Here is a 26,914-nt window from a genome sequence, read left to right on the forward strand (position 1 = left end):
GCTGCAAGGATCAGATGACAGAGGAGAGTATGGGGGTGCCCCTGCCCACCCCCACCAACGTCTCTCCTGGAGTTTGAGGCATTCAGAGAGACGGCCAGGCCAGAATGAATTTATTGAGTGCCCGAGGAAAAGAGCAACGATGTTCTCAGCTTGTACCCAATGGAGTCTTGCTCATTGAATAATAATATGACTATGACAATCAAAATGACACAGGTTAAGGATGACTCAGAGTGTGACCTGAGCAGGTCACGTGGGGCGTGTAGAGTGGCGGGAATAGGGGATTCACTTTCCCTTCACTCAGAACAATGTGCAGGAAGTACTTGTAGGTCCTCAGCTGGGAAGTTGCTCACCAAAGTCACACAGCTGGCACATGGCAAAGGCAGGATTTGAACCTGAGTCCCTCTGATTCCCTGGACCTGAAACCACTACTGCTCCAGCCCTGCAACCCTGTTTATTAAGTCAGTGTTGGGAGGAGTGAGCAAAAGGCTCTGGTGTCCTCCTCGAATTCTCTGAGACAGACTCCAAGGGAACTGTGTGGGTTACACAGCTTGCCCACAAATGCAGAAAAACAGGCAGGACCGCAAGCTTTGCAGCATCATCATGCTAATTAGTAATAATTATAATTAACACTGACATGGCCCTCAATCTGCCCGCGCTATTCCAAGTACCTTATATAAGTTCATATATTAATTTTCACAATAACTCTGAGATGGGGATTATTGTTGTTTTCATTTTATAGCAGGAGAAGCTGGAGCACAGAGAGGTCACAGTACAGTAACTTGCTGAAGGTCATACAGCTAAGAAGTAGCAGAACCAGGACTCGAACCCAGTCTGTCTAACTCCAAGCCTACACACTGAACCACTACATTATACCCTAAACAGCCTCATGTGTGTGACTTCTGGCCCAAACTACCCTTGCATATGACAGCCACTGCCCATTGGGTGTCAGTGCTATTACTACTGGGAGACAATTTCCCTGAGTTTCTAGTATTTTCATATAACTCACATCACAAGCAGGGGTGTGGACAGCTTTTGTTCCAGCTCTCTTTTCAAAGATATTTATATAGCAAACAGCCTTGGAAAGTAGAGTTTCTTCCGGTGGCACAGAGGGCAGATTTGTTTGCTGTCCATATAATAAAGATGAATGTCTCCTCTGAGATAAAGGGAGAGTGAGTTTGTTTGCAGTCCACTTGAAAAGACTGGGGTTTCTAAAGTCAGAGATCCTCAGCTGTGATGCAAACCCAACGTCCATCCACTGCCAATCTGGGTTCACTTGCGTTGTCCCTGTGGGACTTGAGAGGAACCAGCAAACACAAAGTTTATGCTGCCTGCTGTGCTGCGAATAAAAGTCCTTTGTCTCTGACCTAGGAGTCTCGTATCTTCTGTCAGCATTGGGGAAACCACGGCAGGTTAAATTATCCACTTGAAAGTAGGCGAACTCCCAGACCCTCTTTAGTTCTTGATATCTACTTGGTCTGTCTGTGAGGCAACCTGTCAGCCATGTGTCTCTCCTGGGATTCTGGATGTAGCCTGTGCAGGTCCCATCTCGGCGGCTGCTTTTCTGACCTAGTGCAGATTGGGGTGGTGAAGAGTTAAAGCATGCCAGCCTTTAAGGCTGATTTCTCCACCTTGGCACTGTTGACATTTGGGGCCAGGCCATTCTTTACAGTCGCAGGCTGTCCTGTGCATATAGGATGTTGAACAGCAGCCCTGGTCTCTACCCACTAGATGCCAATAGCACCCCAGTCATGACAACCAAAACTATTTCCTTACGTTACCAGATGTCCTCAGGGGGGCAGTTAAATCATTCTCTTGGTTGAGAACCCCTCCTTTTTGGAAGGACCCACATCTTGGGCATCCAACAAAGCTGCTTTATTTGGATTAAAAAGTCTATTTTTCTGAGAAATCCCTCTATATTCCTAAATTAAATTAAATTATTTTTTTATTGTTGCTGTATTCCAATGAACCTTTATTTACAAAAGCTGGTGGTGGGCCACATTTGGCTGACTCCTGTCCTAAATAACAGCTCAACTTGTTTTGCTTTGTCTTTAGTTTCAGGTATACAACACAGTGATTCGCCATTTGTATCTATTGCCAAATGGTCATCACAATAACTCTACTTCACATCCATCACCACACGTAGTTACAACTTTTTTCTTGTGAGAAAAACTTCTAAGACCTCCTCCAATATACAGTACTGTATTGTTAACTAAAGTCATCATGCTGTACATAATATCCCCATCATTTACTTATTTCATAACTGGAAGTTTGTACCTTTTGACTACCGTTTTTCCTAACTTTCATCCCCTGCCTCTGGCAACCACCGATATGTTCTCTGTAGATACACATATAAGCATATAACAGATCAAACAGTATTTATCTTTCTCTGTCTGACTTATTTCACTTAGTATAAGGCCCTCAACGTCCATCCACGTTATTGCAAATGGCAGGATTTCTTTCTTTTTTATGGCTGAATAATAATTCATCCATCTTGAATAAACATCTTGCCAGCTGTATGACACAGATACTAACTAGCAGAACAGCCAGATAAAGAATTAGGCCACCCCCACCCACAAAGATCCCTCTTTCAGAAAGCCCTGGGTGACCTAGATAACTGACCGCGTCAGTGACCCTGCTTTTCCCTTCCTGCACCCGAAGTCCCTCTCTTACGCTTTAAATTAGCCAATAAAGACTAAACCCACAAAACCGTAGACACCCCACCCAGACCCCAATAAAGGTGGAGCCCCAGGTCTACTCTCTCTCTTTCTCTCTCCCCCTACAACCTTGCTGTGTGGACCCCAGGTGTGCCGTGTACCCTCTAGGACCTGTGGGTAATAAACCTTGTTTTTTCAAAGTTCCCTGATGGTTGTTGCTGAGGTGTGTCTTACAATGAAGAACTGGTCCAGCCACAGCATAGACTCAGCTCTGATGGGGAAATGTCTGTGGGGGCTGCTGCAAGTAGTTCAGTGGATGGCATCACTATGGATAGGCTGAGACTTTTGTACCAAATTACCTTAGTCAGCCATTCTTAACGTGATAGACGTGAGTCATTCAAGGAATGTAACAAGGAATGAAGGAACTTTGGGCGTGGTTACGGAATGGAAACAAATAGCCTACTAAGTGTGCTAGAGAATTATCTTGAAACCAGGAGCCCACTTTGTGTCTGTTTGAGCCTTAAAATCCTCTCCAGGTCTCTAACCTGCATGGAGGAATCAATTTATGAGGGCTGTAAAGTCCCGAAACAGGACTCAACCACCATACTCACTTCAAATGTGAGGGAAATAATCATGGAGGGTAATAACAAGGAAGATCACCTCCGATGGTGCCACGCGGGGTGTCAGGTGGGGTGTCAGGCAAGGTGTCAGGCGGGGTGTCATGCGGGGTGTCACGTGGGGTGTCATGCGGGGTGTCACGTGGGATGTCACGTGGGTGTCAGCTCCCACTCCCCACACAAGAACCCAGGACATGGTGAGGCCAAAAAGGCACCCCCACGGAGCCATAGATAGAGGAGTCACACCACTATAGTCTCGCTGGTGGCTGGGTGAGACGCACCAAGTAGGATCCACTTGATCCGTAACCTGCCATCGGCTTTTTTGCCTGCCAACCAACCTACCAACCAACCAACGCAGTCACGGCAATTACATCATCAGCCAATTGGCCAACCGGCTACAGCCAACGGCCAACCAATCACAGCCTACGGCCATCCACTACCTGAGCCAGCACCCCTCCCCCCCACCTTGCGAGGCCGAGAGCCTGGAAACTGCTCTCTGGGACTCTGTCCCTACAGATGGCAAAACCAGAGATCACAGTGAAAAACAGACAATGGGCTCTCCTCCAGAGAGCCAAAGAATTTATTCCACTTCGTAGCAAGGAATTCTTAAACAAATCCTGCCCTGTGGGATTGGATTTCTATTAAGGACAAGCAGCTGGTCTCATATTGTGTGAGATAAATGGACTTTTCATTTATAAATTATTGGATCATGGGAGAAACTTTCCACCCTGATGACTCTAAGCTGAATGCATTGGTTGGATGGGACTTCAGGTTGTCTCCTTCAAGGTGGGTATAGGTGGATTGTATGGGTGGAAAGAAGCATGCTTTCATTCACAAGACCCTAGAGCTATTGCAGATTTGGTTGCGGACGACAGCAATAAAACAAGGATCGCAATAAACTGAGTCACACGGATTTTTTTGGTTTCCCAGTACATATAAGTTATGTTACATTATGCTTTAGTCTATTAAGTGTGCAATAACATTATGAGTAAAAAAAATGTCCATACTTTAATTAAAAACTACTGTATTACTGAAAAAAATGCTAACCATCATCTGAGCCTTCAGAGAGTCATAACCTTTTTGCTGGTGGATGGTCTTGCCTCAATATTAGTGGCTGTTGACTGATCAGTGTGGTGGTTGCTGAAGGCTGGGGTGGCTGTAGCAATTTCTTCTTCTTTTTTTTAATGTTTAAATAAAAAACATGTATTATAGTAAAAGACACATTGCCATTAATCACCCTCAAAATACACCCCCTCACTTCAAACACACTTATCCCATTGTTCTTGCCACTCTCTGAAGCAGTTCTGGAAGTCCTCTTTCATGAGTGTCTTTACTTCATCGTCCATCATGACAACACTCTGTGTCACATATCGCTTCTGGTACAGCAATTTCTGTCAAACAAAAACATTACGGTGTGTCTTCACCCACCTTATTCACCAGATCTGGCACCATGTGACTTCTGGCTCTTCCCCAAAGTCAAAATAACCATGAAAGCTAAATGTTTTGAACTGATTCAGGACATTGAGGCAGCCATGACAGCGCAACTAAAAAATATATATACATATATATAATGAGCCCAAAATTGATAGATTGAAGGGAGAAGACAATTCAACAATAATAGTTGGAGACTTCAACAACCCACTTTCAATATGGATAGAAAACCTACATAGAAGATCAACAAGAATGGAAGACTTGCATAACTCTAACACACACTAGACCTAATAGATATCTGTAGAACATTCCACCCAACAACAACAGAACACACATTCTTCTTAAGTGCATATCACCTTCTCCTCTGTGCACATAATCTAGCAATTGCTTAAAATAAGACAATAATGAAGCTTGCTGCATGGATTGACTCTTCTCCTCATAAATGATTTCTCAAAGATCACCAATCACAGATCTCCATAACAAATATAATAATAATAAAAACGTTTGAAATATTTCAAGCATTACCAAAATGTGACACAGAAACACGAAGTGAGCAAATGCTTTTGGAAAAATGATGCTAAGAGACTTGCTTGACACAGGGTTCCCACAAACTTTCAATTTGTAAAAAACGCAATATCTGTGGAGTGCGTTAAAATGAGGTATGCCTGTATTTGGTAGCTAGAGGGATGGAACATGGACTGCTAGCTCTCCAGAAAAATCTGCTCTCTCCTTCTTCTATAATCACAGAATCACAGCCTAGCAACACAGCTGACCACCTATGCCACGTTTCCTGGCCTCTTGCAGCTAGGTGTAACCTGTTGAGGAAAGTGAGAAGTACGTGTGTCATGCGGGGTGACAGGCGGGGTCTCAGCTCCCGCTCCCCACATAAGAACACAGGACGTGGTGAGGCCAAACAGGAACACCCACGGAGCCATAGATAGTGGAGTCATACCACTATAGTCTCGCTGGCGGCTGGGTTGGAGACACAGGCAGCAGGAGCCACACGATCTGCAACCCGCTGTCCATTTGTCTCTGCCAACCAACCTCACTTGCTAGCTGCAATCCGCCTCTCTGCAATCCATAATCCACACTCCGCCATGCCATGCCACGCCTGGACGCCACACCACTACACCACCACCTTGCTAACTTAGCCACGGCAGTTGTATCAGTGGCTAATGGCTAACCGGTAACAGCCGATGGCCAACTAGTCACAGCTGATGACCATCTACTACCTGAGCCAGCACCTTTCTATGTGCTGGAGCTCTATGTCTCTGGGGCTCTGTCCCCACAACGTGGCACTTCAAGATCACAGACTTGCCTCCCCTGTGCTCTCTGATTATATTTTTTGTAATCTAGAGTTCACAATTTCAATCTTATAGACAAGAATAATGCCCTGGAAGACAGGCAAGAAATAAGACATAGGGACTTGGGTCTGTAAATGGCTTAAAAGAGCAGTCACCCACTGACCTAGAACTCTGACTGTTACACGAGGAACAAACTTTCACCTTGCTTGGGTCCTATTCCTTTAGTCTTTCTTTTTTCTTTTTAGCAAATGTTATGAGTTGAATTATGTTCCCTTCCCAAATTCATATGTTGAAGTCCCAATTCCCAGTATTTCAGAATGTAACCTTGTTTGGAAGTAGGACTGTTGCAGATATAATAGTTAAGATGAGGTCATATTGGAGCAGGGTGGGCTTCTATTCAAAGATAACTGGTGTCCTTATAAAAAGGGGACATTTGGAGACAGACATGCACACAGGGGGGATGCCTTGTGAAGATGAAGGCAGATATCTACAAGTCAACAGACATCAAAGGTGGCTAGCAAACCACCAGAAGCTAGGGGAGACACCTGGAACAGATTCTCCCTCATAGCCGCAGAAGGAACCAACCTGCTGACACCTTAATTTCAGACTTCTGGTCTCCAGAACTGTGAGAGAACACGTTTCTGTTATTTAATCCATCTAGTTTGCGGTAGTTTGTTACAGAAGCCCTAGAAAACTACTACTTTGCTTATTTATTCTAATACAAAAATTAGAACCAGAAGTGGTTGCTGCCATTACAAAAATGAAAAATTAGTTGCATTAGCTTAGTGGTTGGTGGTAAGGACATATATTGCAGGCTAGAAAGCTGGTGACCTTTGTTATACCAAAGAACAACATTTGGTAATACCATCACCTGTGATAACCTGAGAGGTAGATCATATATCTACAGAGCCTGTGTCTCTAGACGTGATTGGAAAGAGCTAGAATGTCACTGTGAGTTGGCTGCTCCTTGGTGATTGTAGCAAGAAATTGCAAGAATAAGATTACCTTAGACAAGAATTGGCCACTTTTCAGTTAGAAACATCACAAAATTGGAAGAGCCAACAGCTTCCTCTTCCCAAAAACAGTATAAACAGAGATCTCACCTCTCACACAAGGCTATGGTTTCAGATGCCCATTAGCTGAGAATTACAAAGATGTAGGTCGTTCAAGGAAGCAAACGAGGCAAATGAAATAGACCCAAGAACTAAGGCTAGAAAAGAACATTGGATGTGGTTCCTGGCAATGGAAAACTAGAAGCACCTAGACCAGATGCCTGCTTAGCTTTTCAGAGGAGCTATATTGCCAAAGTAATAACTAGTTCAGTTAGCAAAATCTTATGACTTTTGAGCCTTTGCATTTTGGGTCTTTTTGTTAGGTGCTTACCCTGAACCTTAACCCAAACTGGGGTTGAATCCTGGTGTCTTTGGTTTCCACGATGTGTTCTTCACACTGTAGTGTAAGCACCACAAGGCCAGGGATTTTGTTTCCTACTGGACACTCAGCCCTTAAAAGAGTGCCGACAATGTAACAGATGCTCAGTAAGTAGCTATTGGAAGGATGGAGAAATAAGCAAATAAGCCAAGAATGATATGAAGGAAATATCTAAGATCGGGACCATGGAGGGAGATTCAGGACAGACGGGCACTCTGTGCAGACACTCAGACGTCCCAGTGCTGTGGTCATCGAACAAAAACTGGCTTTCTGCCAACAAGGGCCCCCAAGGTGCCCTTCACGTTGCTGTTGCATAGACTGTAGATGAAGGAGTTCAACATGGGTGTGAGCGCAACGTACGTCACTGCAGCTGCCATGTTCTTCGGGCTGTGTGGGAGGCCATGGGGCTGAAATAAACCCCAATGAGCATCCCACCGAACAGTAACACCATAGAGAGATGGAGCCGCAGGTGGAGAAAGCCGTCCGCTTGCCTGTCGTGGACGGGCTCCTCAGCACAGCAGCAAAGATGTGTGTGTAGGGGACCAAGATTCCCACAAAGGGGGTGATGATGGGCATGGCTCCACCGTGTACCCCACTGCATTGTTGAGAAAGGTGTCAGAGCAGGCCAGTTTCAGCAGAGGGCTGAGGTCACAGAAGAAGTGGGGGACCTGGTGTGTGCAGAATGAGAGGCAGGTCGGTAATACCATGTGGGTCAGGGCATTCCTGAAGCCTGCATCCCAGGATGCCACCCCCAGGAGGCCACAGAACTGCAGTGTTACAGACACGGCATAGTACAGAGGGTGACAGATGCCTGCATAGTGGTCATAGGCCAGGATGGTGAGCAGGAAGCTGTCAATGTCAGCAAACCAGATGAAGAAGAAGATTTTGATGAGGCAGCTGGAATAAGAGATCCCTTTGTGCCCTGATACGTGGTTGGCCAGCATCTTGGGAATGGTGGTAGAAGTGAAGCAAATATCCATGCAGGCCAGGCTGGCCAGGAAAAAATACAGGGGAGAGCGGAGCCGGGCGTCAGTGGCGATGGCCAGGATGATGAGCAGGGTTCCTAGCTCTGCGACCAGGTACAGGCTTAGGAGCAATATGAACAGCAGCTGCTGGTGTTTGGGGTCTTCTGAGAGGCCCAGGAGGAGGAACTCAGAGACCCAGGTGAGGTTTGCCCCTAACATGGCCATCCCGTATCAATCAGAGAGGAAATGGGGGAGCTGTCCGAGGTCCTGGCCAAGGGCAGCCCCTTCATTGGACACTGAATCTCATCACAAGTCGTTCATTCAGATATTCATCGATTTTTCCCACTCTCTCCTGCAACAGGACTCTCCCACCATCTGCTGCATCATTTCCATCAGTGAACACACCACTCATTGCCCACAGCCCACCTGCAGGATGTCCCCTGCAGTTTGGTGCAACTCCCAGACACACCGACCGTTTCTCACCTCCACCACCTGCATTTCTTTCTTTCTTTTTTTCTTTTCTTTTTTTTTAAGGAGGGCACAGCTCACAGTGACCCATGTGGGGATTGAACAGGCAGCCTTCGTGTTAAGAGCACCATGCTCTAACCAACTGAGCTAACCAGCCACCCCACCACCTGTATTTCTATGCCCCAGGGCTTTATACGGCCCCAGCAGCAGGGTCAGCCCACAGATGGGGTTACATGGAAGTGCTGGGAGTCGACACCCCCAGCGAGGAACAGCGCTGATGGGTGACTCTCCTAGTTTCATCACTCCTGAGGGAGGCGTGTTCTACATTCTCTCAGCGATCCCTAACAGGATCACCCCACAGTTGCCCAGAGTGGGAACCTACTCATTCACACATTTCTTCCCCAAATGTTCGTTGGGTCTCCTGGGATTATTTCCTAAATAAACTCGTTGCACTCAAGTCCTTGATTCAAAACCTGCTTTGGTGAGAACCCACACTAAGTAAGACACCAGGGCTCCAAAATTTCTTTTCCATCTGTGAAAGAATCCCTTCTTTGTCCCAAATACCCCTCCAGCTACTGCCCCCTTGCTCTGCTATATTGGACCCCAACATTCCTCAAAACGTTGTCTGTCCTTGCCTGTCAAAAACAACCACGACTCCTGTTGCTAATCCAAGGCTAGTATACATGCAGCATGCACCAGTACAATTGTCCCATTGATAAAATCCAGAAATACTTGGCACAGGCTAGAAAATACACGTATAGTCCTCCAAAAGAACAGCAAAATTAATAATATGAATTGTAATGTAAGCTCAATATTTCAAGCTAACTGTTGTTGAATGTTGCAATGAGCTTTGATAAACTGGGAGTATCTGAGAAACATTTGCAAAACTTTTTGCCAATTTGGCTCTTATCCCTGAGCAGCGTGGTTGTGTGCATATGAAATGCTCTGGCACCGGGGAGGTGCCAGTTTGTCATTATCCTCAAATTTCAAGATTGGTTCTGGTTTTAAATGTTAATCGTTAAGGTTTACTTTGGCTTTTATTGTTTGTGCATTGTACATTTTAGGTGAGGGCAAGTGTGCAATGCTTTGATAATTATAAAATGAAAAGTCTATAATAATTGATCGAAAGAAAACATCCAGAGTGAAAAGGCAACCAAGCTTGGATAAGCTTTTTAATGATCCTATTAAATATCACAATTGACACTCCGCTGTACTTGTGGGAGCACGAGAAGTGATATTTACAGTGAACTGCAGCCTTGGCACGTATGATACTTGAAGAACTCAGAGCAACTTGGAACAGTTTGCCTGCTGGACAAGACTCTCTGTAAAATATAGCAATTAATTTATATTTTTTTGGAATAAAAAACAAAATTTAAAAAGTAATACTGTGGGTAGTTTATGCTAATGGGGGCTATAAACACTGGATGCAAATGCTGTTCAAAAATCGTTCATTAAAGTCGGAATTGTTGATACTTAAATATTTCTTCTGAATGGCAATCATGTTTTGTTCATTTTGGCTCAAAGAAAGGAAATTTGTAGTAGTCAATGAGGAATTCCATGTCACATTTAAAAAACATTTGAAGGGGCCGGCCCTGTGGCTCAGGCGGTTAGAGCTCCATGCTCCTAACTCCGAAGGCTGCCAGTTCGATTCCCACATGGGCCAGTTGGCTCTCAACCACAAGGTTGCCAGTTCAATTCCTGGAGTCCCGCAAGGGATGGTGGGCTGCCCCCTGCAACTAAGACGGAAAGGACAACAACTTGAAGCTGAACGGCACCCTCCACAACTAAGATTGAAAGGACAACAACTTGACTTGGAAAAAAGGCCTGGAAGTACACACTGTTCCCCAATAAAGTCCTGTTCCCCTTCCCCAATAAAATCTTTAAAAAACACACAACAACATTTGAATCATAAAAAGTTCCAGAAAAAAATTGTTTTATGTCAAAGAATGTTGGCAAAGCAGACCGAAAGCATTTAGAAAGCAATATAAGACTTTTAAAATACTCTAATGTATGGTTAAAAGTAATTGAGACTTTTCAGATAGGAAATAATTAATAAAACTTCAAAAACTGTAATATCAATATGGAATTAATGTTGCCACTCAGACTCATGGCAAAACCTGTTTACTGAAAAGAGCACAGCTCTGTGGAAAACTACATACGAGGTTGGACAATTAAGTTTGCAAACTCACCCTAGAAAAAGTGCTACATACCTCACTGCTGATTATCACCACGGTCACCTTCGAAGTACTCCCTTTGGGAAGCTATGCACTGATGCCAGTACCTAGTCCACCCTTCAAAGCAATTTTGGAACTCTTTTTCTGGAATGGCCATCAGAGCTGTCATCGTATTACCCTTGATGTCCTGAATGTCATCAAAATGTCTTCCTTTCAATATTTCCTTTCTCTTCAGGTAAAGAAAGACATCATTGGGGACCAGATCAGCTGAGTAGCAAGGGTGTTCCAATATAGTTATTTGTTTACTGGCTAAAAACTCCCTCACAGACAGTGCCCTGTGAGCTGGTACATTGTAGTGATGCAAGAGCCATGAATTGTTGGCGAAAAGTTCAGGTCGTCTAACTTTTTCACGCAGCCTTTTCAGCACTTCCAAATAGTAAAGTTGGTTAACTGTTTGTCCAGTTGGTACAAATTTGTCATTAATAATCCCTCTGATATCAAAAAAGGTTAGCAACATTGTTTGCAACAAGTTTGAGAACTTAATTGTCAGACTGTAAGTCGGTATAATTTCAACCATGATCAACGAAGCTTCAGCGGTGTTGCTAAAATTGTTTCCGTAATCTATTTAAAAAGTGGAAATCAGGACTTCGAAAGCAGTTCAAGATTTGTTGTTAGTCACACGAGGCGGTGATTTATTTCAGAACATCGAAAATAAAATCTGAAAAAAGTGAAAAAATAGAATTAAATTTACTGACTCTAAAACACAATCAAATGAGGTTTGTGATGTTCTGGTGGTGGGTTAGAAATGTCATTGCAACGAAAAATATTTATGTGAAGACTTTCTTGGATGTTGTACAGATATCACGTAATTCCGAGTTTCTGGAAAAATTGCAAAACTTGCTGGATGTTTTAATTTGGTACCATTCAAGCCTCTTTGTTAGGTTATTTCTGGATGATTCAAAAAAGATGTGACTCCAATGAAACACTTTAAACATTTTTCTCAAAACTGTATATATGCCACCATGCATCCAATAAACAGGATGTCAAAGAGATATCATCATCCCCTTGTTCATTGCAGCGTTATTCACAATAGCCAAGACATGGAAACAACCAAGGTGTCTGCCTATGAATGAATGGATTGAGAAAATGTGGTGTATATACACAATGGAATATTATTAAGCCATGAAAAGAAGGAAATTCTGCCATTTATGACAATACAGATGGGCCTTCAGGGCCTTGCGCTAAGTGAGATAAGTCAGATAAAGGAAGACAAACACTGCGTGATATCATTGTCTACTCGTATGTGGAATCTTTAAAAAGAAGTTTAGGGGCCGGCCCAGTGGCTCAGGTGGTTAGAGCTCCGTGCTCCTAACTCCGAAGGCTGCTGGTTCGATTCCCACATGGGCCAGTGGGCTCTCAACCACAAGGTTGCCAGTTCAATTCCTCGAGTCCCACAAGGGATGGTGGGCAGCGCCCCCTGCAATTAAAATTGAACACAGCACCTTGAGCTGAGAGGCCACTGAGCTCCCGGATGGCTCAGTTGGTTGGAGTGTGTCCTCTGAACCACAAGGTTGCCGGTTCAACTCCCGCAAGGGATGGTGGGCTGTGCCCCCTGCAACTAGCAACGGCAACTGGACCTGGAGCTGAGCTGCGCCCTCCACAACTAAGACTGAAAGGACAACAACTTGACTTAAAAAAAAAAATAAAAAGAAGTTTAAAAAAGTCCATATCTTGCAAAGTCTAGCCCCTGCTCGTCTCCCGAATCTCCACTCACACCGCTGTCCCCCAGCCACACAGGTCCCTTGGTCCAAGATTGGTTCTACCTCTGGGCCTTTTCACCTGCTGTTTCCTCTGCTTCTAATGCTCTTCCCTCAGGACTTCTCTCCAGCTTCACTTCAAATCTTTCCCTGTCCTATCGCTCAGTCCACAGTGGCCGCTCAATCCTCTATCCTATGACTTCTGACCTGGAAAGGAACCTTCTCCGTGGGTCCCTCTGCTTGCTGCCCTGTTTCTCTCCTCCTTTGCCCAGGAAGTCTATACACCCTGTTTTACATCCCTGTTAATTCATCGATCACTCATGAAGCATCTTCAGTGATGCATCCCCCAACCTGGGGATAGGAATTCTGACACAGTGACAGAGACAGGGTTCCCTTCCCGACCCAGCAATTCCTCCACAGAGGGACTCTCTTGAAGTTGCACTGTGAGGCACATTCAAGGACATTTGGAAAGAGAAGTGTCCACCCACCGTAGGGGTCCATCCATCAAATATGATCCTCCCACTCCATGAACAATTCTATAGTCACAGAAATGGAGGAAATGTCGAACTGTTCTCATCAACCTGGATGAATCTTAAAAGCATCATGCTAGACAGGAGAAAAACCACCATAGAAGGAGGTGCACAGAGTAATGCCACTTATGTCAAGTTTAAAAACGCTCAACACAATTCTATGTATTGTTCATGGATCCCTCTCATGTTGAAAGGTGAAAACTGTGCCTGGGAGTGATGAACAGTTGTGTAGGGTGTTGATATCTCAGAGACAGGGAGGGAGGGAATGAGAAGGGGGGAGGATGGAGGAGAGAGGAAGAGAGAGACAGGAGAATCGGAGTACGGGAGTAGGGAGATGTGCATGAATGTTTTATTTCTTGAGTTGGGTCATGAATACAAGCTGTGTTCCAGCTTGAATTATGATCTATGCTTTTTTGAGTGCCTGAAATATGTTGTAGCAGAATTCCTTTCCTTTTTAAGGCTGAATAATATCCCATTGTGTGGATGGACCATTTTGTTTACCCATCATCCATCAGTGGACACCTGGGTGGCCCCCACATTCCAGCTATAATAAATAATGCTGTTATGAACATGGGTGTACAAAAATATCTTCAAGACTTCACTTTCAATTCTTTTGGGGATCTACCCAGAAGTGAAATTGCTGGGTCATATGGTCACTCTATTTTTAATATTTTTAAGAACCTCCATATTATTTTTCACAATGGCTGTATCAATTTACACTCCCACCAACAGTACACACGGGTTCCAGTTTCTCCACATCCTCAGCAACACTTGTTGTCTGATTTGTTTTTTCCACAGTAGCCATCCTGTTGGGTGCGAGGTGATATCTCATTGTGTTTTGATATGCATTTCCCTGATGATTAGTGATGTTGAGCATCTTTTCATGTTCTAAATTTTTTTGACCTCAAATATCTACTGGTAAATACTGGGGGTGCCAAAAAATGTATGCACATGACTTGTATTTATCTTTTGTTATCGATATATATGGAGCATTACAATTTTAATATAGTTTTTTCCTTGCTTGAAATGTGTATATATTTTTGGCACCCTCTGTATATTTGAGCACATACCCCTCCTACATTTATATTTATTTAAAAGCTAAATATCACACCACTGTCTTAATGGTGTAATAAATGCTTATAAAAGATCTCCCAAATTGAAATTTAAAAACGGACGCTATTAGGATGAAATAAACTCTTGATTGTTTCAGTAAAAACCCTATGTGGGGACAGAGCCCCAGAAAGTAGTTTACAGGCTCTCAGCCTCACGTAGGGGGGTGCTGGCTCGGGTAGTGGATGGCGGTCGGCTGAGGCTGGTTGGCCGACGGCTGTGGCCAGTTGGCCAATTGGCCGCTGGTGTAACTGCTGCGGCTACGGAGGAGAGCGGAGGATTTCCGAGGAGAGCCGAAGAGAGTAGAGGAGAGTAGAGGAGAGTGGAGGAGAGTGGAGGAGAGTGGAGGAGAGTGGAGGAGAGTCGTCGGTTGGTTGGCAGAAAAACAGACAGCAGGTCGCACGTCCGGTCAACCCAGCCTCCAGTGAGACCATAATGGTATGACTCCCCTACCTATGGCTCCGTGGGTGTTCCTTTTTGGCCTCACCATATCCTGCGTTCTTATGTGGGGAGCGGGACCAGAGACCCTGCAGGCTGCCCCGCACGACAAATGGCGCAGCGAGCAGGGTCTTCCGCACGACACCCTAACAGTAGGTAATTGTCATGTGGGTTGTCATGCAGGGTCTCTAGTCCCGCTCCCCCATAAGAATGCAGGATATGGTGAGGCCAAAAAGGAACACCCATGGAGCCATAGATAGGAGAGTCATACCACTATAGTCTCGCTGGCAGCTGAGTTGGAGACACAGGAAGCAGGAGCCACATAATCCGCAACCTGCCGTCCACGTCTCTGCCAACCAACCAACTCCACTTGCTAGCTGCAATCCGCCATGCTAACTGCAATCTGCTCTTGCTAGCTCAGCCACCATCTTCTTGCTAGCTCCCATTTGCTGCTAGCATAGCCACTGCAGTTATATTAGTGGCCAATGGCTCACTGGTTACAGCTGATGGCCAACTAGCCACAGCTGATGGCCATCCAATCAGTTGATGGCCATTTACTACCTGAGCCAGCACCTTGCCACATGAGGCTGAGAGCCTGGAAACTGCACTCCTGGCTTTGTCCCCACAGTAATACTTCAAGGTACCATGGGGCAAAATTCATGGTAAAGGGTCACAGACAGAAACACTTATAACAAATAAGTTTTTTACAGTTGAATAATGCTTGGTTGTTTCTCATCACCAATGCTTTCTTTGTCATCGCTTTTTCCCCTCACGATGTGGCTGACACAAAGTTCATTTTAGAGGTAGAAGTGTCTCCATCACCATGTTTTGGTTGGCATTAGGGTCAACCTGTGGTCTTTCATGTCACAGGTTTATTTCTGATGATGGTTTGAGAAAAAAAATGGATAATAAAATCTGTAAATCTATTAGTCTTGGTACATGGACACTGAGTTATACACATCAAAATAGGCTGAAAGCTGAAGAGTCAACCTAGTGAAATAGGAAATGTTAGAGAAGTACACATTCTTTTTATTTTTTAAAAAATATTTAATGTTGAAATAATTTTAGACCCACATAGATGTTGCAAACACAGTACGGAGCAATCCTATGTATCCTCCACTCCGCCTCCCCCAAGAAAAACTTACAATTATATATACAAGAGCTATAATTATATATTATATAATATATTTATATATCTATATAAAATATTATATATAATTATATATTTATAGTATTTTATATTTATATAAAATATTATATATAATTATACATTTATAGTATTTTATATTTATATAAAATATTATAATTATATATTTATAGTATAATTATATAAACCAGGATTGACTTTGGCACAGTACTATTAACTAATGACATTATTTGGAGCTCACCAATTTTTCTATGCACTCAATTGCTCTGAAATGCTCTATGAAATTTTGTCACTTGTGTAGATTCATGAAACCACCGTAATCTGGACACAGCACTGTTCCATCACCCCAAAGAAACTCCCTCCTGCTGCCCTCTTGTAGTCATTCCCCACTTCCTTAACCCCTGGAGACTGTAATCTGGTTAACATAACCGCCATGATTCTGTCATTGTGAGAATGTTATGTAAATCATATCATATAGTTTGCTACCTTTTGAGATTGGCTTTTTATACTCAGCACAAGACCCTCGAGAACCATCCAGGTTGTCGTATGTGTCAATAGTTCATTCCTTTTAACTGCTGAGTAGTATTCCATTGTATGGATGGACTACTGTTTCTTTAGACATTCAACTATTGAAGGAATTTGGGTTGTTTCCAGGTTTTAGCTATTATAAATAAAGCTGCAGTGAATATTCATGCACACACATTTCCATTTCTCCAGGCATGAGATTGCTGAGTTATATGAAGTTTAAGTTTAACTTATAAGAAACTGTCAAACCAGTTTTCAGAGTGGCCACACCATTTTGCATCCCCACCAGTAGTAATGTACGAGAGTCCTGATTGCGCTGCTCTCTTGTCACCACTTGGTATTGTCAGTGTTTTTATTTTAGCCATTCTAATAGGTGTGTTGCACTAATTTGCATTTCCCTAATGGCTAATGATGTTGAACATATTTTCATGCACTTGTTTGTCATCTGTATACCCTTTTTGATGAAGTGTTCAAATGTACAAGTCTTTTATCCATTCTCTAATTATTATTCTTTAAAACATTTTTTTGGAAAATAAAAATGAATGTGAATGGATGTTCTTCAGTTTTCTCCTTACATGAAGCGCCACTATATGGCATAATTTCCCCGTGCGCGTGTGTGCGTGTAAGCACCCTTTTCATTGCAGTCTGTGAACGGCGCCCCTCTGAGGTTAGTGCCTTGCACAGCCTGCTCCACTGGTTTCCTAGCAGCCCTGACTCCCATTATAACAACTTGCCTGCCCCAATTTGACAACAGATGATGCTGGTCTAGTCTCTTGCTGTGGAATGTAGTCCCAACCCCTTTGCTTGGTATCAGGGTCATTTATAACATAGCCTCAGTTGGCCTTGCCAGTCCCCTCCATAGTCAGTTCCCACGCCCTCTCTATCGTAAAATCATGCTTTCTCAAGCCTCAGGACCTTTGCACATGCAGTCTCTCTGCTAGAAATGCTCCCATCCCTCCAGACTAATGATTCCTCATACTCTGCTCTCCAGGCAAGTCCAAGGCAATTCTCCAGGATGTTTTCCCTTCACTGCTCACCAACCCTGGGAACCTCACGTTGGTCCAGCCTGAAACCTTTGGGCTGGGAGTCCAGTTCTGTGTCCAGTTCTGTGCTTCCACCCCACACTGGAACTTCTCAAGGGCAGGGTCTTGTATTGAGCTTTCTCTGCTCAGCATTGGGGCTGGGCACAGAGGGCTGGTAGGACAGGCACTGTTGCTGAAACAACCAGCATGAGTTTCAAAGAGGACTGTGAGTATTCACATTTTTGTAATGGGATCATATGAATTTTGAATTGAGTGGGAAGATTGTACAAGAACAGGTCTACATGCTCAGGCATCTGTTCATTTATTCACTCACTCACTCATTCATTTATGCAATTGTTATTGAGTACCTACTATGTGCCAAACCCTGGGCCAGGTGAAGAAAGCATCTCGCCCCTCACCCAGATCACAGTTGAGTGAAGAAGACACACAGAAATCCAATCTTTGCACAAATCATAAATTTATGATGATTGTCATGCAGGGTGTCATGTGGATTCTCAGCTCCCGCTCCCCACATAAGAACGCAGGATATGGTGAGGCCAAAAGGAAACACCCACAGAGCCATACATAGGGGAGTCATACCACTATATTCTCGCTAGTGGCTGGGTTAGAGACACAGGAAGCAGGAGCCACACAATCTGCAACCTGCCCTCCGCTTTTCTGCCACCCACCCTCACTTGCCAACTGCAATCTGCCGTGCTAACTGCAATCCGCGCCTCTCTGCAATCCGCAACCCACAATCCGCGCTTGCTAGCTTAGCCACAGCAGTTATATTAGTGGTTAATGGCTCATTGGTTACAGCTGACGGCCAACTAGTCACAGCTAATGACCATCTATCTACTACCTGAGCCAGCACCTTTCCACGTGAGGCCGAGAGCCTGGGAACTGCTCTCCTGGCTCTGTCCCCGCAGTTATAATGTGACATGGTCTATGAAGCATGTGATGCTAAGCCAGAGGGTAATGAGGGCCCAATTTGCGGTGAGAGGAGGTGTCATGCAGGGTGTCATGTGGGGCCTCTAGTCCTGCTCCCCACATAAGAACGCAGGACATGGTGAGGCCAAAAAGGAACACCCAAGGAGCCATAGATAGGGGAGTCATACCACTATATTCTCGCTGGCGGCTGGGTTGGAGACACAGGAAGCAGGAGCCACAGGATCCGCTGTCCACTTGTCTCTGCCAAACAACCTCACTTGCTAACTGCAATCCACCTCTCTGCAATCTGCAATCCACACTCCGCCGCTTGCTAGCTCAGCCACGGCAGTTATATCAGTGGCTAATGGCTAACCGGTAACAGCCGATGGCCAACTAGTCACAGCTGATGACCATCTACTACCTGAGCCAGCACCTTTCCATGTGAGGCCGAGAGCTTGGAAACTGCTCTCTGGGGCTCTGTCCCCGCAGGAGGCTGAGGCTTCCCTGAGGAGGTGACACTGAACTGAGACACGAGGAATGAATGGGAGTTTGGTTGACCAAAGTGAGAAGGGAAGAGTGATTGTTGCCAAAGCAACAGCGTGTGCTAAGGCAGGAGGCTGGGTGGGGCATTCCTGGGCACCTGCATTCGCTGGGGTCCTGCTTTGCCTCATAGCAAACATATTAAAAAGCATCCACATTATGTCTATTTCTTGCTCTGCTTAAAAAACGTAGAAAGAATAGTTATGCTTTTTAAAAAAAAATTATTTTGGTGCCATGAAAAACTCATTTACTTATTATGCATCCACAGGAATTTTTGCAAACGGAGACCGTGTAACCCACAGATAACTTTCCAATGTAATGACATTTTGGGCAAGTGTCCAAGACAACAATGCATGAAGCTGACATCATGTTAGCTTAAAAAGACATTTCATTCAAACGTTTTAGTTTGATTTTTCAGTCTTGTTTTTATGTTTTCAGACTTCAGACTGTGATTTTTAATATTTTCTTCCCGGTCTTGAACATTTTCGAAGACTTTTGGAAAACCTACTGGCGCGGCGATATACCAGCGCCTCCCAGCGTCCGGACTGGGAAACGCACCCTGCGAGGGTGTTGATCACCCCCAACTTGAGGCTGCAGAAAATCAACCTGCAGCCATGGGTGGCCTTCCAGCTCTTCTCCTCTTCTCTCGTAGTTGTCCCATCTTCACGAAACCCAACCTCCAATCGGAAGTAAGTGTCCTTCCCCGACTCAACATTCCGTTTAGACACTTCTCTGCCTTTGCACCTAAAGTTTCCTCTTCATTCTTTTATTTTAACATTACTCCTATTCTTTAGGAAAACTTGGAGGCAGAGGGAGGTCCAATCGGTCCTGTCTTTTGGGTTCCAAAGCCTGCTCTCATAAAACATTTCGATATAGGAGCCAGCATGGTTTACATATATGAAGACTTTCTGGTCCCATTTATACAATATGAAGATTAACTCATCAGGACTCAGAGAGGCAAAGTCATTTGCCCAAGGTCACACAGCAGGTTTCGTTGACTCCAGAATTCCTGCTGTTTCTTTCTGCTTCCACTTGTTAACCTCTCTGACCACTTCCTTGGCAGGTGAGCACTAAGCCCAGGGTGACCTATATGTTTCTACCTTCTGGATCTGGAGATACTTGTTGAGTGGTGAGCTTGGCTGCATGGAGAATGGGGCCTGGAGCTTTGAGTGATGGGGAGGTAAGTCTGCGGTCCCTCAGGGAGGAACTTCAGCGCTCACACTCTAATCCCTGGGCCCTGGGCTGAGGCCTCAAGTGCCTTGTTAGGGATCCAGATGACAGATAATTGTCTGCCCTAAACGGAACCACTGCTAGGTGTGGCCACTTGAGGAAAGCAAGTGACGCTCATTGTTTTTTTTTATTTTTTCCTTTTCCCACACTTCTGCTGATCCTGGAGTGGGGAGAGGCTTTGATCTCGGAGGCACTTATCCTGGGGAGAACTTTCTTCAAGGGCTCTAGGATGGCAGAATTCCCTTGGCACTTTTGGGTCATTGTTGCAAATCTATGGTGCCCTCCTCCCAAAATCTCGCCATGACGTCTGTCTCTAGACAGGGCCTCCATACTTTTTGACACAGACTTTTATAAGTAAAAGCATTTGAGCCATATAGTCCCACTTAATTATAAATTATATATATCTACCACAGAGATAATATATAATATTTTATAAACCACATACTGTAAATATTAATTTACAGAAAGCAAGAATAAGACGAATTCTATTTAAATGAATTTATAATACAGAGACTTCAGAGTATTCTTAGCTTAAATTTCAAGGCACTTATCATGGTTGACATTAGTACATACAAGTCTGAATCTGATAGTCTTCTTGAAGTTTTGCATGTTTTTTGCAGGGGAGGCTGATTTCCATCCCAGCTGTTTCAGTTATCAATTGCTGTGTAACAAGTAACCCGCAAAGTGAGTAGATTAAAACAGCAATTATAACACTTATTTTGCTTATGAATTTCTTAACATTTTTTTTAGATGGGACCCCTTTTCCGTCTTTACTGAGGTATAATTGACAAATAAAATAGTATATATTTAGGGTGTACAAGGTGATGATTTGATATACGTATACATTGTGAAATGGTTACCATAATCAAGTTAACTAACACACCCACTACCTCACATAGTTACCATTATTTTTGTGATGAGAACGCTTAAGACCCACTCTTTTAGCAAACTGTTGTGGACTATACTGGCATTTTTATAAATGTTAAAGCCAGCAATTAGTGAAGTTGATGTAACATTTCATTTAGTGGTCATTTCTTTAAACATTTATTGATTTCAATTTTGTGGTTTTCCTTTCGTGTTTTGGAGCAAAACTCTTGCTTCATTCTTTGTTTGTTTTTGTTTGTTTGTTTTTATCCCTTGATCACAATTATTTTCAGAATCTCCCGGAAAGCTGCAGAGGTCGGGGGCAGGCACTGCAGGGCTTTCATGCTTGAGGAAAGACATAGCTGGTGCTTGCTAGAACCTCAGTGGCGAAATACGCCTCTGGAGAATCTTAGGAACGACCTACTTGATTTAGAAACGCTAGCGCCGCCTAGCTATTGGTTTGAAATACACACTACGGAAGAATCAAGGATCAATGTGAAGGGAGTTGAGCAATTAATGCATCTACAACATTTATATTTCTATCTTCTTGATCAATTGATCTTTTTATCATTATGAAACGTTCTTTATCTCTGATCATTCTCCTTGCTTTCAAGTGTGCTTTGCCTGATAGTAATACAGTAGTCCCCCTTACCTGAGGTTTCCTTTTCTGTGGTTTTAGGTACCCCGTGGTCAACCGTGGTTAGAACATATTAAATGGGAAATTCCAGAAACAAACAATGCATAAGTTTTAAATTATGCACCGTTCTGAGTAGCGCACGTGATGAAAAATCGTGTCATCCTGCTCCACCCCTCCCAGGACACGTGTCATCCCTTTGTCCCGCTTACCCACACCGTATATGTTATACACCAACTTTCTTATGATTAGTAGTTTCATAATTGTCTCTCAATACTTTTACAAGAAATCTACAGCCATGGAAATTTGAATGGCCAATAAGCTTATGAAAAGAATCTCGCCTTCACTAGAAATCAGGGACCTGGAAAATACTACAACCAAGAAATGTAATGTTCCTCCAGGAAATTGGCAAAAATGTGTAGTTTTATCACCCAACATGTCAGTCACACAGTTGGGGTAATAAACACCCTCATTCATGGGTGGCAACCTTTGCAGAGTAATTTGGGACTATCTATTAAAACTAAAAACAGTGTGTACTTCACAATGAAGCCGTTTGTCTTTTAGAGATCTCAGTTGCGTGTGAGAAGGAAGAAGAAGAAAAGGGAAGAGGTGAGAGATCCAGTCCTTCTGACAAGGTCAGCCATGCAGATGAAGGAAGGGGAAGAGCTAGAACCAGAACTGGCATCATTTTCCCCATTGAACATGGTATAAAACCTGTCACTCCTTCTGCGATGTTCATGAAATGCCTAAGAAATAAAACCAACCAGCCCTTTGGAGTCTTACTCTTGTTTACGTTCCCTTCACTACATCAAACACAATAGAATATTTCTTAAAAGTATTTTAACCAATGGAATAGAATTGAGAACCCAGAAATAAAACCACGTAAATATGGACAGATAATTTTTGACAAAGAAGCTAAAAACATACAGTGGAGGAAAGACAGCCTCTTCAATAAATGGTGCTGGGAGAATTGGATAGCCACGTGCAAAAGAATGAAACTGGACTGCTATTTGTCACCATGTACCAAAGTTAATTCAAAATGGATCAAAGACTTAAGCATAAGACCTGACACAATAAACTGCATAGAAGAAAACATAGATACTAAACTTATGGACCTTGGGTTCAAAGAGCATTTTCTGAATTTGACTCCAAAGGCAATGGAAGTAAAAGCTAAAATAAACGAATGGGACTATATGAAACTTAAAAGCTTCTGCACAGCAAAAGAAACCATTGACAGAATAAAGAGGCCACTAACTGAATGGGAGAAGATTTTTGCAAACAGTGCCTCCGATAAGGGGCTAGTATCCAGAATATACAAGGAACTCATGCAACTCAACAACAAAAAAACAAACAACCCAACTGAAAAATGGGCAGAGGACTTGAAGAGACATTTCTCCAAAGAGGACATACAAATGGCAAATAGACATATGAAAAAATGCTCAACATCACTGATCATCAGAGAAATACAAATCAAAACCACAATGAGATATCACCTCACCCCAGTCAGAATGGCTATCATCAACAAGACAAATAGTAACAAATGTTGGAGAGGCTGTGGAGAAAAAGGAACCCTCATACACTGTTGGTGGGAATGCAGACTGGTGCAGCCGTTATGGAAGGCGGTGTGGAGGTTCCTCAAAAAATTACGAATAGAATTGCCATATGACCCAGCAATCCCTCTCCTGGGTATCTACCCAAAAAATCTGAAAACATTTAGATATAAAGACACGTGTGCTCCAATGTTCATTGCAGCTTTGTTTACAGTGACCAAGACATGGAAACAACCAAAATGTCCTTCGATAGATGAATGGATAAAGAAGTTGTGGTATAGATACACAATGGAATACTATTCAGCGGTAAGAAAAGATGATATAGGAACATTTGTGACACCATGGATGGATCTTGAGAGTGTAATGCTGAGCGAAATAAGTCAGACAGAAAAAGCAGAGAACCATGTGATTTCACTGAAATGTGGTATATAAACCAAAAGCAACAAAAGAACAAGACAAACAAATGAGAAACAGAAACTCATAGACACAGACAATGGTTTGGTGGTTGCCAGAGGGTAAGGGGGGCGGGGGGTGGGGGGTGGGAGATGAGGGTAAGGGGGATCGAATATATGGTGATGGAAGGAGAACCGACTCTGGGTGATGAACACACAATGGGATTTATAGATGATGTAATACAGAGTTGTACACCTGAAATCTATGTAATTTTACTAACAATTGTCACCCCAATAAATTTAATAAAATAAAATTAAATATATAAAAAAAAGTATTTTAAGTTTGGGGAGACATATACACATGCCTCCAGTTTACTTTTTAAACTTTAAGTCTATTTCTTATAACTTCAGGGAAGTTTTACTAGATCTGGAAGGAGCAGGGGTAGAAATCCAAGAGAAAGGTGACAGAGAATATTCAAGACCTCACTGACTTAATCTTGAGGGTTTGTAATTTGCATAAAACATTCCCTCCACACCCCACTCACCTGCTCAGTTCTTAGAGCAGCAAGACCGCGATCAGGGCTTCGTTTTGCCTCTGACCTTCACTAATTCACCTATGAGCTCGTAACGAGGCCAGCTCCCCTACTTCCCAGCTGGGGGACCTTGGACACGTTACCTAAACTCCCTGTGCCTCAGTTTCTTCACTTGTAAAGAAGAAATAATAGTACGTACTCATAGTGTTGTTGAGGGTATATGCTGCGATCGTAGGAAATCCTTGTGACTTTACAAGTAAAAGCTCATTTATTGCCCACATAAATTACAGTATAGGTCATCCCTGACACTATAATACAGTATTATAGTGATTTTATACTGTATAAAGTTATACTGTAAGATAGGATACTACAGCTAGCATTCTTGATGCCTATATTGACTAGTCCCAGACAGCTTTGAAAATAGGGCTTGAGCTTGAGTGTGGGCTTGATGGCATTGTTCAAATCCTTAAAAGCTCCCACTCGACAACCTCTTTCCTCAACACACATAATACCTCGACTCAGAGTTGGCACCTGCCATTCAAAATGCTTAGGATGGCATGTCAACTCAGCCCTTGTATACACAGAAATGGCTCTGATTATTGGTCCAAAGATACATTAGAGGGGATGACCTGTTAGCTCAGTTGGTTAGAGTGTGGTGCTAATAACACCAAGGTCGCTGGTTTTATCCCCACATGTGAGCTGCACCCTCCTTAAACAAACAAAAAATGTACTGTGTCAAAGATACATTAGACAAACACTTCTGCAAAGACAAAGAGCAGGGATGTGTCATTTCCCTGGAAATCCTTAATTGAGTAACCTTAACTCTTGTTCCCATTGGTGATGGCAATAGAAGTTTAAAAATGCCAACATCACATCTTAGATGGCCCTGACATTCAGTCAAGAGTGAGCTTCACCATCTTACATCTCTGTTCTATAATAATTGAGACAGCAAAAGTAACACATGCTGGATTGACCAACCAAGGTCATTTGGGTGCAGTCCCCACTTCTGTAAAACCTAAACATATGACTCCAAGAAAGATTGTGCTAAGAACCAACACAGGCAGGGACTATCTGAGCATCACTCTCAGAGCACCAGTCCCTGAATTCCCTTTCTTGCTTGGATTTCAAGCATTGGGTCTCAGAGCCATCGCTCACTGCACTGAAATGTATAAGAATAGGTGTAAGTCAAGTCACTTATAGGTGGCCAAAATATCCATGAGCTGGGATTCATCTCTGATGTTGAGTTGGAATTTTTGCAGTAAAAATTTTCTTGTTTAAGATGAAATGTATAATCCAACCACTCCTCCTGTTTAAGTGATGGGGATTGCTATGTTTGTTTCTTACAAATCCACAAAAGAAAAAGTGAGCTTGGGGGGAGGAAGGGAGATGGTCACAGAATGTTTTGCGTTACATGGACTGCAAACGAAAGAAAGGTCTTAGCTGTAAGGGAGAGTCCTTGGATCAACCCAACACACCCCATGATGTCTTCTTCTCCTTGATCTGAAGCCAGTTCTCCCAAGGACCTTGACCAAAGCCACTCGAACTTCTCGGTTCCTCAGGCTATAAATGAGGGGATTGAGTGTGGGGGTGACGAGACTGTAAAAGAGGGAGACCACATTGTCCTGCTGTGGGCTGTGGTATGTTCCTGGCACCATGTACATGAACACGGCAGCCCCATAAAAGAGCCCCACTACAGTGATATGCGAGGAGCAGGTGGTGAAGGCCTTGTACCGGGCCTCAGCTGAGCGCATGCGGAGAACGGCCCCCAACACGTGGCTATAAGAGGTAACAATGAGGGACAGGGGCAGCAACAAGATCAGCACCCCCGAGATGGACAGCGCCAACTCATAGCCGGAGGTGTCCACACAAGACAGCTTCAGCAGAGCTGGCAGCTCACAGAAGAAGTGGTCCACAGTGTGTGAGGCACAGTAGGGGAAATGCAAGGTGATGGAGGTCTGGATGGAGGCCACCAGCACACCTGACAACCAGGAAATACCCACCATGAACAGGCACACCTGGTGTCTCATGAGCACAGGATAATGCAGGGGGTGGCACACAGCAACGTAGCGGTCATAAGACATGAGGGATAGCAGGACACCCTCAGAGACACCCAACAGCATCAGGAAGAACATCTGAGCTGCACAACCTCCAAAGGAAATGGAACCTTCTCCCTGCAGGAAGTTGGTTGCCATCTTGGGGATGGTGACCAGTGGAAAGCCAACATCCAACAGGGAGAGTTGTCTGAGAAGAAAGTACATGGGTGTGTGGAGCCTGGAGTCTATGCAGATCAGGAAGAGCAGGATGGCATTGCCCAGAAGGCCTGTGGTGAATACGGCTGCCACAAGGGAGAATAGGACCAGATGTGGCCCTGAGTGGCTGAAGAGATCCATGAGAGTGAAGTCCAAGGTCATTGACTGATTTGAGTCCCCCATCCTCTGGGGGGTATCATTCATTTGCAGAAAGAAGATACTTGGCAAGGAGTCTCATTGGGGTTAGTTTCACCTTACACCAACTGCAATTGTTTGAGAGTGACTGCTGGAGTCTCCTGAGAAGCATGAAGAGCACATTCAGTCTCAGTAGGAAAAAAAAACACCATGCTTGATTCAGTCTTCTCTGGCCAGAGGATGGGGAACAGCAATATAATGCCCTGATTTTGCTATTTCTGTGT

At 43.8% G+C, this 26,914-nt stretch overlaps 1 protein-coding gene and 1 pseudogene across 1 annotated transcript; both read right to left on the reverse strand.

Moving 5' to 3' along the window:
- Positions 1-7,685: 7,685 nt before the first annotated feature.
- Positions 7,686-8,621, reverse strand: LOC109449968 (olfactory receptor 1f45-like; annotated as a pseudogene).
- A 17,061-nt stretch (positions 8,622-25,682) lies between these two features.
- On the reverse strand, positions 25,683-26,678 carry LOC109449967 (olfactory receptor 2Z1-like). Its single transcript, XM_019736734.3, has one exon. The coding sequence runs from the start codon at positions 26,676-26,678 to the stop codon at positions 25,683-25,685; it is 996 nt and encodes a 331-aa protein (XP_019592293.3).
- Between the last annotated feature and the right edge of the window lie 236 nt (positions 26,679-26,914).

The sequence above is a fragment of the Rhinolophus sinicus genome, chromosome 15 (genome assembly GCF_057876585.1).
Source record: "Rhinolophus sinicus isolate RSI-liver-muscle chromosome 15, RSI-T2T, whole genome shotgun sequence".
Lineage (NCBI taxonomy): Eukaryota > Metazoa > Chordata > Mammalia > Chiroptera > Rhinolophidae > Rhinolophus > Rhinolophus sinicus.

What these genes read in the sequence shown, in the direction of transcription:
- LOC109449967 (XM_019736734.3), bottom strand. Translation starts at nt 26,678, where the DNA reads ATGGGGGACTCAAATCAGTCAATGACCTTGGACTTCACTCTCATGGAT.